The sequence below is a fragment of the Halichoeres trimaculatus genome, unplaced genomic scaffold (genome assembly GCF_033239565.1).
Source record: "Halichoeres trimaculatus isolate MK-OKI-2021-1 unplaced genomic scaffold, fHalTri1.1 fHalTri1_scaffold_17, whole genome shotgun sequence".
Taxonomy (NCBI): Eukaryota; Metazoa; Chordata; class Actinopteri; order Labriformes; family Labridae; genus Halichoeres; species Halichoeres trimaculatus.
The window spans coordinates 22,809,515-22,827,902 of NW_027437195.1; the positions used below are offsets into that span (position 1 = coordinate 22,809,515).

An 18,388-nucleotide genomic window follows, 5' to 3' on the forward strand; every position below is an offset into this window, starting at 1 on the left:
ATGGGGAAATGTCTGGTGTTCTCTTTGTGATTGGCGAGAACAACCTCCCCTTCTAATCCCTCCAGTCCTGTTACATGATATCAGCGGGAAAGACATTCCTCTGCTGGTAAAGCCATCCCTTGTTCTCTTGCTCTTTTCTGTACATCCCCCTTTTTCTGACTCTTTGTTCTCTCAGTTCCTGTCCATCATTTTCTGCTTTCCTATTTCCTTTTCTTCATTCTTCCTTCATTGCCTCTTCTGGTCTTTCCCTCTTCCTCTCCCCCCATCTTGCCCTACAAACATGGCCGTATTTGGGTTTGTGGGAAGTGGTAGGGCTGTGTGGGTGGGATTGGGTGGGGTGGGGGCTGAGATTATCACCATAGCAATCCACATCAAAACAGTCCACTAAGGGATGGGTGGGAGAGTGTTCGCACATTTCCAGTCCTGGAAGAGCAGGAGGAGGCTCTGGGAGAAGAGTTTGATGTTAATATAAGGGCTGAGTCATGAGTCGGTCAAAGGCCACCAAACTAACGAGGGTGACATCACCAAAACATTACAGAGCCCTGTGCTTTAATAAGCCCTTTATACCACTGTCATTGTTCTAAAAATATCAGTTCATTGGTGCCGAAATTTAATTAGTAGGAAACTGTTGGGGTCAAAAAATCACAGCGCAAGAGCAAAAGAAGAAGAGGCACATACCTGTGTCATCTGTTTAGAAAACAAAACTCTCGCTATCTACACATCTTTGTTCACCTGATGTTTTCAATACTTTTGTACTAAACGTCAAACACCTTCATGAACAGAATGACAAAAAATAATTTCCAAAAGCTGGAATTTTTTATCTGGTTACAAATCAAACTAAAATCCATACGGACACATCTTTATAAAATACAAAGCAAATCGGAGCATCAGCATAAATGCCATTTTTCTAATTCATGTATTTTTTAATGTTTGAAACTGCCTGCAGGGGTTGGTGTTAGAAAGTTGACACACTGCATGTCTCAGGAACTGCCGTTTTATACACCATAAACAAAAAATAAGACATTACTTCGTCCACAGGGAGGGCGCCAAAATCAACACAAATGGAAATTTCTTCACAGAGGCTTTAAACAGGAAGATCCTTTCTAACTTAATATAAAGCTGTTAGTTACATCCAAAACCTACTTAGACAAGTCTGTCATTAGCCTATAGAGCCAAAAATTTTGGTTGTTTTGCTCAAGAAATATCTGACAGAAACAAATGTTATATTACATAGTCCTACTTTTATAGTTTCCATATAAAATCTATCCTTGTTCCAGTTTATAAAATTCAAAAAGTGCAGTTATCACAAAATATAAAAAGCCATTCGTTTTAAGGTTCAAAACTAAGTTGTTATTTTATTTTATTTTTTAATCTCATGTTAATTTGTCCGCTCTGGCCCTTTCTTGTTTACCCAAATTTGTGTCTCCTTGCTTTCTTAGATGGTAAACGGAACAAAAAGTAGCTTTTCAGGTTTTCTGTGTCAACAACATTTAATTGAGTTTATACTGTAAATGAATAAAATGTAATTGGTCCCTGAGTCTAGATACTTCTGGGCATAAATATACTGAAACAGGTAAACATTGCACACAATGTGACGTTTATGTACTGTGTTGTAATATATTAATAATGCAAGTAGGCCATCTAGTGTCTTAAAGTGGTTATAGCAATGGTTTAAGTTGTTTGGAAGCTTTCCGTAGTTATGAAGTCAGCCATGAGCCTGTTAGCTTTTGACATTTGAAATTCTCAGTATTTTTTACAAAGAGTTGATGTGATATGTTTCTGTGATGAAAGTCGAAATCCTATTCTGAAGGCTGAAGTTATACTGATGTATGCTAACTGCTAGCATATCAATACAGTTTCCCATATACTTTAGCATCAAGCTTGAGCTATTTTGTTATTTTGGTAAATAAGGTGATTTATACCATTTCGAATGTACTGAATATGAATCTCCTGAGAGAGAGTAATGTACATTTCTTTGTGAAGTCAGTTCTTTGGTAAAACTTCAAGCTGAAAATCCTGAATCAGAGTTTTCTTGGGGAAAGTTATCTAACTGCTAAGCTAAGATAGCTGCAGCAGACTAGTCAACGTAAGGCCTGGCAGCTCTGGCACAATGTAACAAATTGATAAGGGAATCATTAAGCACAAAGGCTAAAAATATCGATGGATTGAAACATTTTTCATCGATTCTCAACAGGAACCTGTTTTCGATTCACATCCCTACTTTTATCAGACTAATATCACAGGGTAACAGCATCAGAAAAAAAACTATGTGAGCTTGATTTTTGAGTGTTTTGTTTTGTATCCGCAGCCTCTGAGAAAAAGCTGTGTGTCTGGTCAGCTTTTTTTTTCTTGGTGATTTTCAACAACACTGAATTACCTTTTTACAGAAAACAATAAAGCTCCCTGGAGTATTTCCTGAGGAAAACACAAGAAAAGTCTTTTTCTCTGCAGTGTAAACCACATCTTCTGATGGCAGCAGTTTCAAGCACTAATCAATCTCTTCTTCTTTTGTAACATCAATAAAAATCTTTTCTATTTCAGAACATGCTGAAAACACCTCGCTGAAGCTTTCATGTGACTGCTGAGGAGATGAAATTTGTTTCTGGGATAAGACGTGTGCTGTAAATGGACAGTTTGATTCTTATCGGGTTTTCCCTGTTTTAAATCATCCTCTTTTGGCAGGCTGCACTTCCTGTTTGGCAATGGTGGAAAATCTTTAAAAAATTCTTTGGTTTAGAATCACTATGTCAACACTGACAGTGAGGAATGAAATGTTTTCCACTTATTTTCATTGCTAAGATGATTGTGCAACTGAAAATTGAACTCCTATGAGATTTGAAGAGCTCTCCAGGATAAAGATATGAAATTTAGCAATAGAGGCCTTAGCCTTGAGTTAAATGTTTCCTTTGCATAACGGATGGATGTTTCCACTGCAGACCTCTGGAATATCTATAAATTTTTCCCCTCTTATATCCAATGTAACGGGGAAAACACGATGCACACAGCATCTGGTTTCCCCTGAATTCACAACACTTGGCAGTGACGTAGAATCAAAGATGGAGGCGCCGAGGGTGCCGGCCCCATCTGTTTCTGCTGAAATCCCGGTTTCTCCGAGTGAGAGACAGGATCTGCGGTGGTGATGATGCAGAGCCAAGATGGAGGAACAGAGGGGACGGGGCCCACATCTGTTTCTGCTCAGCCAGCAGCACAGCTCTGAGGAAGAAAAAGGGGGGCCTGTAGAGCTGGCTTTACAGGGAAATGGACACTGTGCTTGCCAAGTCAGCCTGCTGCCTTACTGGCACTGGGGCAATAGCCACACACACACTGACACACAGAGCAAGGGCATCAGGGGCATAGTGTAGGCGGCTGTGTGTGTGTGTGTGTGTGTGGTATTCTGGGTTGGACCATACTTGGATGCGCCGGGCCAAGCAGCAACTTTGTCGGAATGTTTGTACTCTGCTCTTTAACTCTCCGTCTCTCCGTCTCTGTCTTTCCATCCCTCTTCCCTGTGATGTTGGACTCCTGCTACAGACTTTTTCTCCCTCCTCTCATCCGTCCTTCAAATCCTGCATTCCTCCTCCCTCCCTGTCTCCCTCTTTGCCCCTCTACCTCCCGCCAATCCTCTGGACCCTCATGCTCTGATTGTTTTACAGGAAGCTCAGTCACGGGGTGTTTGTGCATATATGTGAGTGTGTGTGTGTGTGTGCTGCTGTGTGTGTGTGTTGTGTGGTATATGTAGCTGACTCAGCCTGATCTCCAGTCCTGTACTGAGATCCTGGCAGACCAGAACAGACATCAGACGACATGCTGACACGCTCCTGTCTGTCATGTGTGTTCTTGTGTGTTTGAGCACTGCAGAATGTGCAACATGAAACTGTTGACCTCATGAGCTGAGCTGTTGACACTGCTGTCTTCTCTTGCTTTGACACACATCTAACATGACTCTTTGTTTATATATATGTGTGTGTGTGTGTGTTAGTGTGTGTACCAAGAAGCTTTGCACACTACCTCTTTGCATTTGCAGATGCCTTGACCATCTGGGTGCATAAACATAACATACATAAAGATCAGAAAAAAACATTTAAGATTAAAAATCAATCCTTAAAGGCAGACTTTTTAAAATGTTTGTAATGTGGGCTCTCTCGCGCTCTCTTGTGAAACTGCTTGTTATATCTGCACATGTTATTAAAGGTCAGTCTGTGTCTACAAAAGTAGAAGTTTTACAAGGATCTGAAAAGAACAGCGAACAGCGTGTCCCTATGACAACGCACAGCATGTTCAGTGGATTATACAACCAAAAAGCGCCTGCTGAATGTTGTTCTTTTTAATGCTGCAAACAGAAATCAAGAAAGAAAAAGATTCTGTCACTTTAGGTCGAATGAGGGAGGTATCTAACAGCAGATATCTGAAACCTACAGTGACCAATGAGGGCAAACGTGCTATGATGTGGAAACCACATGTAGGATGCCCACACTGAGCAAATTCTAAAAACAAACAAACAAACAAACAAACAAACAAAACGATCGATGACAAAGCTCCAATGAGGAACTTTGTTTGTTTCAACTTAGACACCCTCCTGTGGACAAAGTGACACACCTTCTTCTCTTGTGCTTATGTAAGTGTTTTTCTGACAAATTTCTCACACTGACTGTTTGCAGACATTGAGACAATTGATCTTGACCTTCACGGGAGATATTGGACAGACATTGCTGCGCTTGTTGTTGATGGTCTGGTTTGATTTTAGTGGAATAATAAAAGTATCACTCTTAGCCTTTTGAAACAGCAACCCTGCTGATGGGATCAACAGACCACTTATTTCAAAATCACTAGCATTTACAAACCATTTGTTCATCTAAAAACTGAAAAGAAAACTTAATTATCAGATTTCTACGTTTCTGAGGGTACCTGAATGTATCAAAGAAGAATTTCATCATCATCATCATCATCATCATCATCATCATCAGTGGGATGGGTACCCAATTAGGTACATTTATAGATACTGACTAGAGATATTGATGTCAAAATTTTGAACAATAGAAACTCCAACACTTAACTTCATTCAAATACCTTTAGGCACGAGTTAATTAAACAGCTTCCAGGCTTAGCAGCATGTTTTATAAAGCGAAATTAAAACTTAAAACTTAATTAAAAATAAATAGCTAAAGTTTTCTACAGTAAATCAAGTCTTCCAAAGTTTCAATGTAACTGTGATAACTGTAATGACTGCACTGTTGATTGGCTGTTACCCAAGCCATGGCTCTGCTTGTAACCAATCAGATGGTACTGTGAGTGAACAGTGCTGGGGACTGAGTAGTGACGGCAGACAGCAGAGCTGCTGCATCAGAGCCGCAACAATGCAGTTTTAAATTTGTTTCCTATTAGCCGTCAGATTAAAAAAAGGCAGCTGGCGATATGCCTCAAAATGCCAAATATCGGCCCAGATAATCCATCTATCTCTAATACCGACCAAATTCTGTCAAAAGTTCCCGGTATCGATTCATGTAAAATCAAAAGGTACCATGTTTAGGTACCTAAATACATCCTTGTTACTGTGAGGGAGTGGAAGAGTAGGTGATTTTCCATGCTGAACATGAACACAGCATTGCAAGCTTATATATTGAAGAATAAACAAAAAAAAAAATCATTTTATTATTCAACGAATTGATATTTTTTGCCACAAGCACAAAAAAGTACCGAAAATTGGTACCATTGCACACTGATACCGATTGCCAGGTATCGGGCATCGGAACCATATTGTTTAAAATGTGAAAGGTGCCCATCCCTTATCATCATCGCCATTGCCACTGTCACTTTCATTCTCATGTCTTCTTTGAATATTTGCAGAAAATAAATTATTTGCTTTTATTAAATTATTTTAAAAGAACAAATAATTCTAGCTTGCTTTTAGCAAGCCCTAAATGATGGACATACACTCTGTGCTCAAAAATCTTTAAAATTTTGCTTCCCACGTCATGCAGGTGAAACATTTCTGCTCAGAGTCACTCAGAATTCTGTCTTATTACCGACAGAAGCTGTTTTGCAGATAGGCATGATGCTTCTGTAATTTAGACTGCAAAAGTAAAGAACACAGACTTTTAACTCAGATTTTAGGTTAAACAAAATGTATCCAAGAGTTCAAGAAAAAACAGAACCTTGACTTTTCTTTTCAGAATCTGTACCTTACCTGACTTTAAACTCAGAATTTTTGGTGAAACAGTCAGATGTTTTTGTTTTTGTCCCAGAATTCGAGCTTTTATCGCAGAATATGGATCCATTCCAATCAAACAGACTTTTGGTGGAAACGTTCAGGATTCGTAGGCTTGTTTCTTTTTAACTGTGGAAATTTGAGTTAAATAAGAAACTAAATTGAATTAAAAAAAAAAATTAAGGATGAATGTCAGAATTCCAAGAAAAAGAGTCAGAATTTCAGCTTTTATCTCAGATTTCAGGGGAAAACTGTGAGAATTCAAAGGTGTTTTTTCTCAGAACTCTAAGATTAGAGAAAAAAGGTCAGAGATGAAATTGCTCTCTTCCCGTCTCCTAGCCAACCCTACAGAAAATGTTTTCAATGGCTGTTATTTCCTTTGAGGACAGTTTTATAAATTGAGTAATCTCAGTGAATCAACTGATCAACAATCCTCAAAGTTGCATCTCTACAATCTTAATTAAGATCAACAAAACTATGTTTTTGCGTGAGGAAAAAAAAAGTTGTTTCACTAGACAAAATACAGTCCTCTGCTGCACGGCTTTGTTCTCAACTTCCCAGACTTTAGATCACATGAATTATGCACAAACTTATACACTACTCATGGATTTGGGAAACAGACGTGTACCCACAGCTGCCACATGTGTTATACTCCTCTGATCCGACAGCGTGCTGCGAGGAACTGAGAGAAGTTTTACGACGGGGTTAAATTTAAAGGAGAGTCCTGACAGCTACAGAGAGGGATCGGACGACTTGGTGTGTGTCTTTATGATTCCCTGTCATCACCTCTGCAGATGAATGAGTGTGTCTGTGTGTGTGTGTTATATATGTGTGATTATGTGGATAAATGAGATCCTCTGCTCTTTTTTTAATGACTAACACATACATCTGATGCGTGAAAAGACATGTCATTAAGGAGTAACGGCACCACATGTGAGGGCGAGAGTGTGCTCCCGTATGTCTGCACATATGCACTCCTCTATGTGTGTGTGTGTGTGTGTGTGTGTGTGAGTGATAAGGCTGCAGTGTCTGAATCTCTGAGCTCAAAGGGTTTCCTTCATCTAAAGCAGGACTCTACAGGTATGCAACCAACCCCCCACCCCCCTCCTCTATTGCTCAGCCCCACCAACAAGGCCAGTATTGTAGCAGGAGTAAAACGATAGCGCTCAGGGACGGGTTCAGCTATGTGGTAACCCAGACAACCCCTCTTTTCCACCTTCCCACCTCAACCCCCCACCGCCCCATCCAATGGATCCCTTCACCTCAGCGAGGCTGCATGCACCCATTCATTTCTTTTGGGTGACTTTCAGTGAGAAAGAGGAGGAACGAAAGGTGTGTTTTATCTGGCCTGTGTGAATGGAGAGGAGCACTGAGGCTGGAGGGGACAAAGCTGGTCTCATGGGGGGGTCAGCGAGGACGGGCAACATTCTTCCACACACACAAAAAAAAACCAGAAGCTGTCCAGAGTCCAGCAAACGCGTTTTAAAAACCTTGATGTTGGATTGATTGAAGCGAAACACGGGTCTGCGTGAAGCTTCGTAAAGAAAACGTAGAAATTATCTCTTTCTGTTTGTGATCCTACCTTGTGTGTGTGTGTCTGGTTCACTGTTGCGTGGACTGCTTCGGAGTCTCCTCTCCGGCTTCTTCCCACCTGGACTGCTGACTCCGCCCCCTGTCCCCACTGACCCAAGCGATGGGGCGTGTGATTTGTTGCTGCATCATAAAGAAAATTGCAAAAAAAACAAAAATCAGAGCAAGTTAAAAAAAAAGGATGGAGTGCCAAAAACTGATCAAAGCTTGTTTTCTCTGTTTTTTGGGGGCAAAAACAGCCATATGATTACTCATGAAAGCGAAGGGCTACTCTTTCTTTTGGTAGTTTTAGCATTTACATAAAAAAATGATAGTGTTCTTTAACGATCCAACAAAATGCCCTAAAACAGCTTGCAGTGTGGGTTTGAGTCTAAGCTTATCTCAGGAATCTGTGATAAGCGCAAGAACTTGATTGTTTTAATGGCTCTGAAACACATATTAATTTTATCATCTGCATACTGCTCAATTAAATATCCATGAGACTGAAACTGAAGGGTCTGCCTGCCATTAAACTCCTCAGAAATGTTACAGTTGAAAACTAGAAAAGCACTCAGAGAGCGCAGACCTCCACTAAGCACATTGTGATTGTGACGCAACACTTTAGTCCTACTTTAATGTTATACTCCCTTTCAGCAGATTGTCTGGTACAATTTGGTGTTAGTTGCAGGTTTATACCATAATTTGTTGCCTGACAGAGTTGAAAATGATGATGAGCCAGTACATATTTCATATTCTGGATCTTAGTATCCAGAATATTTCCAGGATTTAGGTCGTAGTTTTACATCCGTCAGAAATTATCTTGTTGCAAAGCAATCCTACCATTTATTGTGGAGTTATATACACATATGGTGAAAACAGCCCTATCTCACAATGATAAAGAATCCTTTCAAAAAGTCGGATCCAGATGGTGACTCGCTTCTTCCTTATCCCATTTTCAACATTTCCTGAAAATTTCATCAAGATCTGTTGGTTACTTTTTTAGTTATGTTGTATTTTTCTGTTTTTATGAAGTTTCTAGACCTGCTTTACATCTACCATAGATTTATTCTCCTCTCTTTTCTTCTTTGGCTCAGGTTACCATGATGATCTTACCTGGAGTCCATCCTTTGTAGTTAACCCCTCCCCCAGACAAGAGCCATATGATAACTACATCATGAGGCAAGTTCAACATTACAGAGCTCAAGATCCACGGCTACCCAAAGAGATCTTGATATTATGTGCACACAAAACAACATTTAATGCAAAATTAAGACAAAAAGCTTGAGTTCTGGGATGTTATTTTACAACTATTAACTTTGAATTCTTTGAAACATGATGAGATGAAGGAGGCTGTGAGGTCACCTGTATCCGTTGTGTGCTGGCCCCAGGCTGCCTTTGTACAGAGTGGAGGGAGGTGAGTTCAGTCGATTCTGTCGCTCTAGCTGTCTCTGTTCCTTTATCTTTTTGGGCTGTGGCTTACTGTACGTCTCCTCTCTGCCTATGAAGTTCGACATCCCGTAAACTGGGATGATTTCTGAAAAAAAGAAGATTCCCATTAGGTGAAGAATCTAAAAGAAAGGTAAGACATGAATCCTGGTTGAAAGAAGAAAAGAGAGTCAGTACCTGGATCGCCGTACATGGGGGGAAGGTGGTGCTGGTAGTACTGATGAGGGGGCAGCTCTCCGGGGCTCACAGGGGGATAGAAAGAGTGAGAGTTGGGGATAAAGTGAGGGTGAGCCAGGTAAGGGGGCAGATGGTGTGTTGGAGAGAGGGCCGGAGAGTAGGAGGGAGGGTAGCACTCTGGAGACTGTGGGGTCACCACCACCCGGCGCACCCCTGTGGTATCCTCCAGCACCTGTGGAGAAAGAGAACAGGAGGTTAAGGGGATATATGTTAGAGGAATTTCACAGTTGGCAGCAAACTTGGAAATTTTGCAGACAGTCGCTCCAAATGGCAGCGAGACGTGTCTGAGAAGTTTAAACTTTGGGAGCAACAAATCATGTCAGGGAAGCACACACAGTCACAGGAGCTGCTCCAGGCTTCAGACATGAGACACATTTGTCTTTAACTGTTTCAAGTTTTTCTAAAAAGAAGTTTTTGTGTTTTTTTTTTTTTCGTTCTGGAGCACCTGCTGTTACAAAATGCTGCTGCCAATCATTGTAAGAGCCACTCTGAGGAAACTTAATGAAAGGGTGAATTGCATTATTGATTGAACAACTGAGACATTGTGCTAACAGGACGCTCCGGCCCTTTAAGGGGTGAAAACATGCTGTCATCAGATGGTCCACAGATTTCAATAACAACTCATTTAAAAGAACTGCTTCAAATTAACACACATTCCATACATGTGTTCACTTTCACATCCACACACACACACATTCCAACTATTCAGACACTTTCACAGGCCTGCATTCCAAGCACAGAGCAAACACACACTCCCTGCAGAGAGGGGAAGTCATCTGATGGTACCTAACAACAACACTCACACACATACTCACACAAACCCCAAATAACACGACCCCCAAACCCCCCCATCACTCGGACTGAGTGCCAAAAAACAAGAGAGAAAGGAGAGAAGTTTTAAAGAGGTCAGGAGGGGAGGAAGATGGTTGCAAAACTAATCCAAGTGGGAAAGAGAGGGGGAAGGGAGGAGAGGTGGAGGAGAGAGGGGGAGGCCCCCTATTTACCCCCCGAACCCCCTCCTCCGCTGCAGAGGAGAAAAACAGATTGTTGACAGGAAAACAAGAGCAAAGTCCCCGCAAGAGTACATGTGGATCTGAGCTACATACCCACGCAGCATTTACTGGCAAGGACACACACACACACACACACACACACACACACACATTCCAGGGAACACAAACTGGAAGGGACCCACAAATATGCAGACACATGTGCTTTCACACACCCAGTGTTACAATGAGCCATTAGTGCAAACCACTGAGGACACACACGTGCAAAATACATCTGTCAATAAACAACTTTATGCCCTCTTTCTTCATCCATCCATCCATCCATCCATCCATCCATCCACCCATCCATCCATCCATCTGCCCCCCCACCCCACCCCCAAACCCAGTGCCTGTCTCCACTATCAGTCTTGTTTATGTAACAGTGACAGTGTTTCCCGCTCACACTTGGCTCAGTCCCTGCTAATGCACACACACCCACACTGGGGCAAACACAAACACACACCCACGATGAGCCAATGACCCGGCTTCCACTGGCATAGGAGCACAGTGTCACCACATGCAGACCACAGATGTGTTTGTTGTGTAGATTGACCTTTTGACACGTGCAGATTTAGAGAAAACACAGTTTGAGGAGACTAATACTGTCAAACATTACAGTGAAGCCTGCTTTTTAAAGACAACAGACATGTTTTTTTTGTTTGTTTGTTTTTTTTAACTTTTTTTTAAACCTTTTTTCTGTTTTGTTCTGTTTTTGAAAAGACTAGAGTGGGTGTGTAACTAGAGTTTTTTTCTTCTTCTTTTTTAAAGGTGAAGAATATAAACATCCTAATTCCACATGTCAAACGGTAAAGATAAAAATTTACAACATATAAACCTTTACTTTAACTCAAAGTTATTCTGTTGTTGTTATAGTAATTTGGGGCTTTTCAGGGTTTATAATGTCCCCTCTGTTATTCCTGTAGTAGCTTTACAGGATTCATTTGAAAAAAAAACAAACATATTTTTCTCACAAGTGTTGTAGAAAACCCTCTGTCCAAAACTCTTCCTTTTAGCTGCTATCTCTTTAAAGCACAAACCCCCTTTCCTTTTTATTGGCCAGATATGCAGTCCTATGGGCAGACCTTGGTGTTTGAGGCCCGGTTCTTCAATGTGTCACCAACTAGTCAGGGGGATCCTCACGTGTAAACCTCATCATTTTAAAAAGTCTTGAGAAGATCTGAAGTATAATACCCCCCTCTTTAAATAAGTAAGGTGTGAAATGGATGCTAATTTGCCTTTTGTCTTTTTTGTCCTTTCTAGCTCACCATAGTTGGGTTACTGCAGTATTGTTCTAGATTCTGCTCCCAGTATGAAAGAAAAAAAAAAGACCTGACTGTGTTGTTTGAGACTTAAAACAAACAGGTCAGTGGTAACCACACCAACAAAAATAACCATAAAAATTATCTGGTTGGGATGGATTTTTTTTACATTTTTAATGTGGACTTTCAAGAAGCAAAATGATTTTAAACATGCTAACTGCTACTAGCCTTTTGTGGTTGCATCAGCATCACAAAAGCTAAGTCTTACTGAAAGAAACTCATTCAGTAAAAATCTAAAAAATCTGTTGTTTATGCTAAAAACTGGGACAGTAGGGAGTCAAAAAACAATAGTCTCTTGCACACAGAATTCTGCACCTTCATGCTTCCTCCTCTGCTGATAACTGAGGCTTTCTTATGTGAGCTAAAGACACCATAATAGGTGTAACACTTTCTGTGCATTTTTGTTGTGCACACTCTCAGCACAAGGTATGACTCTGAGTTTACAAATGTCTGCTATTCAAGTTATTGCATGTCAGGTTTTATTATCTTTTTTTCCAATACATTTTGGGTCGTAGTAACATTCTGGGCTCTAACAAGGTATGTAAACAACCTTAAATTGAATTTTCTATGCTGCATTGCAGGAATTATACTGAAAAAATTTAGAAAGCATGCCGCTCAAGTCTCTTAAACAAGCTTGCAACTATTTTTTTGATGAGCACTACATGCATAACATTCTTTTTACTAAGACAGAAATGTTTGTAAGAAGCACGTTTGATCACACGGTGATAAATGTTTTTAATTCTAAAATAGGACAAAAACAAACCTGTGAGATGTATCCAGGGGGGACGTGAATTGGAGGAATTGATCCATTTGGGGACATCATGGGAACCTCAGCAGGACCTGTGAAGGAGGGAGAGGAGGTGTTTATTTAACCTGGAAAGTGGCTCATGCTAAAGTAAATTCTCATTTACATTCATCAGTCAGCAGTATACATGCAGGGACACAAACAGAGCCACACACACACATACAAACACACACAGCTTCACCCTGAAAGGGCCCTTTATTCCAAAAGATCAACCTGAAGGTTTACATCAACGGTCCAAACTGAAGGTTGTAAAAGAAAAGGTCAACCAAGCGGTTCATTTCTACATGAAAGCCTCAAGAGGATTAGTTTCTGTCTTTTTTAATTCACTTCAAAGGTTTTGTACACTACTGTTTACACAGCACACCTGATCCAACATTCGTTGCATCTACATATATGTGGCCAACGTGGATCCATTTCCTCTAACTGCAAAAGTGAAGCCAAATATCACCTTAGTGGGCAATCATCTGTTGTGATGGTGACGTATTTGAGCAAAGAGACTTTGCGCTCCCTCTGCCAAACTTAGTAAAAATTTAGCTAACTGATCCAATTGATCTTCTTCTATACATGAGGTGACTTCTTTACTGACTGAGCTAAACCAGCGTCTCAAAAACGTGAATCATGGAGTTCAGTAACATCTGGTGTTACAGTTTCTCACAGTTTGATTGGTTTCATTATTTTTTTCTGTTCCCTGTCTACTTTCAACTGCAGGGGCTGCGTTTGTAAACACAGCTGTCAATCATTACATCACACAAGTAAAAAAACAAAAAAATTCTTGCACACAAATCAACATAACTAACTAAACATATGACTTAAAGGATACTTAAAAATGTGTTTTTGACATGTGTTTTAATTTTCCTTTTTGACCCATGTCTCACCACAGCTTGTAAACGGAAAAAACTGAAATCTTATCAAGCATTTTTGTCTTATTTTAAGTAAAAATTTGCTTATTACATTTGATTTGAGCCACATTAAACTGATCAGTCCAGGTAAAATGTCTTGTTTTAAGTTATTTAAGGACAAAAATGAGGTCTGAATTACTTCTAACAAGTAAAATAAAATCTGCCAATGAGAAACTTGCTCGAAAATTTGCTTAAAACTAGATTAATGTATTGATAAAAGTAAATTTTCTCTTGTTCCATTGGCAGGTTTTTTTTAAACTTGTTTCAACAATTCAGACCTCATTTTTGTCTTTAAATAACTTGAAACAAGACATTTTTTCTGTGATTAAATTTAAAAAGGAATTTTCTACTGAAATAAGACAAAAACACAAGATAAGTTTTTTGTTTTTTTCAGTGTAGAGCTCTTTATGATTTGGCTTCACTTTTGGGGAGGTGGCATATGATCCATTTCCCTTGACTATCTTTAAATTTGGGCATTTCACACTTTGTCTTCTGTTTCTTTACTTGTTGCTACTTATGAATATTTTGGCTTCACTTTAGGGATGACTTGTGCCGCCCATCTTTTTGTACATTCTGTGGTATCATGTTTTCTGATTATGAATGCAGAGTGTTTCCTTTCTTTTCACTTTGTTGGGTTGACTGTGATTTAAGAGAAAACTCTATGACATGACACACATAAATGAAGACATGCTCCACAAGATGTCTGTGGATAAGAACTGATGGATATCAAAGAGTAGGGAAAATGACTTCTCATCCCAAAGCAAACTTTGCTCCGAGGAAGAAGAAGAAGCAAATCTGATAGAATTAGCAGATTGAAAAACTATGTTGATTTTTCCACAATTCATAACCTCCCCTCTCTGCCTTCCTCTACCACCCCCAGGTCTCTCCATCTCCTCCCCTCTCTCTGTGATGGAGGTCTGCGGCTGGTAAAGTCATTGGGACCCCGGTGGGACAGCTGGAGGCAGACCTGGCCTCTGAATAAATCACACTGAGCACAAACACACACAGGGGCCCTCATTACCTACAAGCTGAAGTACAGCAGTAACAGTACACTGACACCTATCTTGTCTACAACTGTTCCTTTAAAGGGCAATTTCACCCAAACGCTTTCACCTTTTCCTCACTTTGTAACTTTTCCTCACTCAATCCTGCTTTTCTCACCCTCTTTCCCCTCTTCCTTTCACCCCTCCTTCCAAAAAATCCCTTGTGGATAATCCTCCCATTCATCTATTACTCACATCCTTCCCTCCCTTTTTTATTTTGAATATTACTCACTCCATCCATTCTATCTGTTTCTCCATCACCCTCCCTAAACCGTGCCATCACTCCCTCCTCCACCTTCCTGACCTCTCATCGGACAAACAAACAGGTAAAAGTACAGTAAACACACACACACACCTTCCAATAGATACACACACACACAAACACACACATACACCAAGTCTCTAGGGTGTGTGAGTAGGTCACAGGTATGAAGAGACAGACCTCTTTCAGTCCCAGACCGTGGAGACTAGAGGTGTGTATGAAAGTGTTCATTGAGTAGAAGGTCATAGCATAGGGAGACACACACACTTACACACACTCACATACACTGCTACTCTAAATCCCTTTCCATCGCTGCTCATAGCACACTTTCCCACTTGCTCACACACACACACACACACTCTTGACAAACAGACGTGTGTTTGGACAGTCTCTGCTGCCTCTGTGCTCTTCACTCAACAAACAGCAGCATTCCTCTGCTCACACACACACACACACACACACACACACACACACACACACACACACACACACACACACACACACACACACACACACACACACACACACACACACACACACACACACACGCTCAACATTCCCATCCCTGGCCCCAAGGACTGGACCCAACAGGCCCAGCTACCCCCTAACCCCTCCCCAAGATACAAGACAGTCTTTGTCCTGCTACCCTCACTCGCAAACACACACACACACACACACACACACACACACACACACACACACACACACACACACACACACACACACACACACACACACACACACACACACACACACACACACACACACACACTGCTGTAAGCCATATAGTATTCGACTGTTAAGAGCAGCTCAGAGTCATCAGTGTGTAATGAAGTGGTTGTTATAGTGTGTGTGTGTGTGTATCTGTGTGTGTAGGGGGTCAATCATCATCCACTCTGAGGTAACGTCACTCATCCTGCTCCTTCCATCAGCTCTGCAGCACTTCCTCCACCTAATCCTGCAGGAATCCAAGACGACACGGCCGACAAACCCCCTTTTACCCCCTTGCCTTCTCATCTTCCATCTGTTGCTTCTTCTGCTTCCGATTGCTGCAGAGTTCAGGTCAGAGATGACTTATGAGGTCACATCCTGCATGAGGGGTGACATCACTTATCTCTGCCAGAACAACTGTGAAGCATGGTGATGTGTAATGTGACCTTCAGAGGTGACAAACACGCAACCATTGCATCTTCTAACACAGTGACTCCAGAAGTATTAATCATCCAAAGAGGAAACACTGCACAGCAAATTTCCAGCTAATTCCTCTTTTGTTTTTAAATTTATACTTCTACCTCACAGCATTAACCACGCTTATTTTTAGATTTCGTGTTTAATTCATGAACAAGAAAACAACATCTGGAAAAGACAGCTCATGTTTTTCCTTTTATCTTTTGTTTGCTTCCATGGAAGAAAACACGGTTAAGATTAGGGATGGGTATTAATACCAATTTTACTGATACCAATGCCATTATGGATTATAGATCCAATTCTTTACTGTTTCCCTTAGCAATTCTTCCTGTGCAGACATTACATTTTGACTCCTTTCTCACACATTGCATGACACAAACGTCATCACACAAGCTCAACTGCAGAGAAGTATTCAGGAGTTCGTGCATAACCGTGAACAAAGCTTAGGGTTGCTGACTAAGCATTTTGTGTGAGTCCATGTTTGTAGCATCTAAGCGCTTCATAGGCTTGATGATACCAAATGTGATATGGTTTGATGAGGTACAGAGAGGAGACACATGGAGCAGAGGCGAAAAGATACAGGTGTAAACAAAGAAAACAGAGAAAAAGAAAATATGGATGACATGACAGCTCTCCAAAAGTGAAGCAAAGCCTTTAAAGCTCTACCTTCTGACTACCTCTTGGCTGTAAACAGATGAGATATGGGTCTGACTTAAAAATCCTTATGTCCATTATCTGACCTCAAAGTTAGTCCTTATCACACTGACTTCTGTCTAAACAGGAAATAGTCTTGTTTTGGTTGTTTGCTTCAAAGGAATAGTGGAGCTGATGGCCCCACAGTTCAAGCAAAGCCCCATGTTAACCCCAAAAATATGACTTTGGGGGGCATAAAACTGTAATTGATTGCTTCGATAGAAATTGTGATTAAATGATTACATGTGGCGAACAAAACTAAAAGAATCATAAAGTTTTCACAAGAGCCCCTGGTTTTTGTCCATCAGAAGGATCTCTGATCTATGTCCATTAAATTGTGGTTGTGGCAGGAAGTAAACAATCACTGTTTCCATAACTTCAGTGCCAGTCATTGGAGATATTTTGGCTTCATTTATTAAAAGGGGAGGCGGAGGCATGTCATCCATCTTTAAGTAGGGTCAGTCGACCCCAGATAATCTGTTTTCTAACAGTTGTAAGACCACAAGGTAAGTGTTGAAATAAAACACAACATCTTTCTGTTTATCACACAAACACACACACACACACACACACACACACACACACACACACACACACAAACACTGTTTTTAAGCTTTTCTATATAACATTTAGGTTATGCTGCTGAAGGTTTACACAGGAAATAAACACACATGTCCGTCATAAACACTCTGCATCAAACCATCCAAACATCAACCTTACATGTTCAACACGTCTATACTGACTCACTCCATACACACACACAGACACACACACAGACACACACAGAGACACACACACACACACACACACACACACACACACACACACACACACACACACACACACACACACACACACACACACACACACACACATAAAGACACAAACTTAAAGTGATGTTGTCCAGCTGTTCGCACATGGGTTCACACTTATGTACAAGAACAGGACGTGATGCAACTTTTCATCAAATGTTTCCCATCACATAACTGTCAAAGACAGCTGCTGCTGAGCCCCAAAACACAACACACACACACACAGATAACACACACGGATAACACACATGGATAGCACTTGGACATTAAAAGATTTCTGGTCTCAAATACTCCCTGATTACTTACATCCGTATAAAGGCTTTAACTCATACACACTTCCTAAACACACACTTTCTTCTATAGATCTCTGATGCAGACAGTGTGTGTGAGATAACCAGAGACAAACTGTGTGTAAACATGTGTGTGTTCAGTCTGAAGCCAGAGTCAGCTTTCAGAGAGGAGTCAAACACTTTCTCCTTCCTTTCAGCTCGGCACATGTGGTCACCACATTGAAAGGAAATGCAGACCCTCTTGGGGAAGCATGTGTGTAAGTGTGTGAGTGTGTCGGACCAAATGAGCCTGTTTGTGAGCTGACCTACATACAAAACAACCCCACTCAGATGGATTTCCTAAAAACACACAGAAACGAAAAAACATGGTGTCTCCAAATGCTCACTTTATCTTTCCACAAGGTACAAAACACACTCACAGACACACACACACACACTCACAGACACACACACACTCACACACACACACACACACACACACACACACACACACACACACACACACACACACACACACACACACACACACACACACACACACACACACACACACACACACACAACCTTTGTG

At 40.9% G+C, this 18,388-nt stretch overlaps 1 protein-coding gene across 2 annotated transcripts in view; it reads right to left on the reverse strand.

Moving 5' to 3' along the window:
- fndc3ba (fibronectin type III domain containing 3Ba) overlaps positions 1-18,388 on the reverse strand; it is a 122,915-nt gene that overhangs the window by 49,060 nt on the left and 55,467 nt on the right. For both annotated transcript variants that reach the window (XM_074692057.1, XM_074692058.1), the window contains 4 exons: positions 12,589-12,665; positions 9,398-9,629; positions 9,137-9,308; positions 7,788-7,918 (listed from right to left, as the gene is read on the reverse strand). In XM_074692057.1, the coding sequence (XP_074548158.1) occupies positions 7,788-7,918; positions 9,137-9,308; positions 9,398-9,629; positions 12,589-12,665 (612 nt within the window). The remainder of the gene's footprint in view (positions 1-7,787; positions 7,919-9,136; positions 9,309-9,397; positions 9,630-12,588; positions 12,666-18,388) is intronic.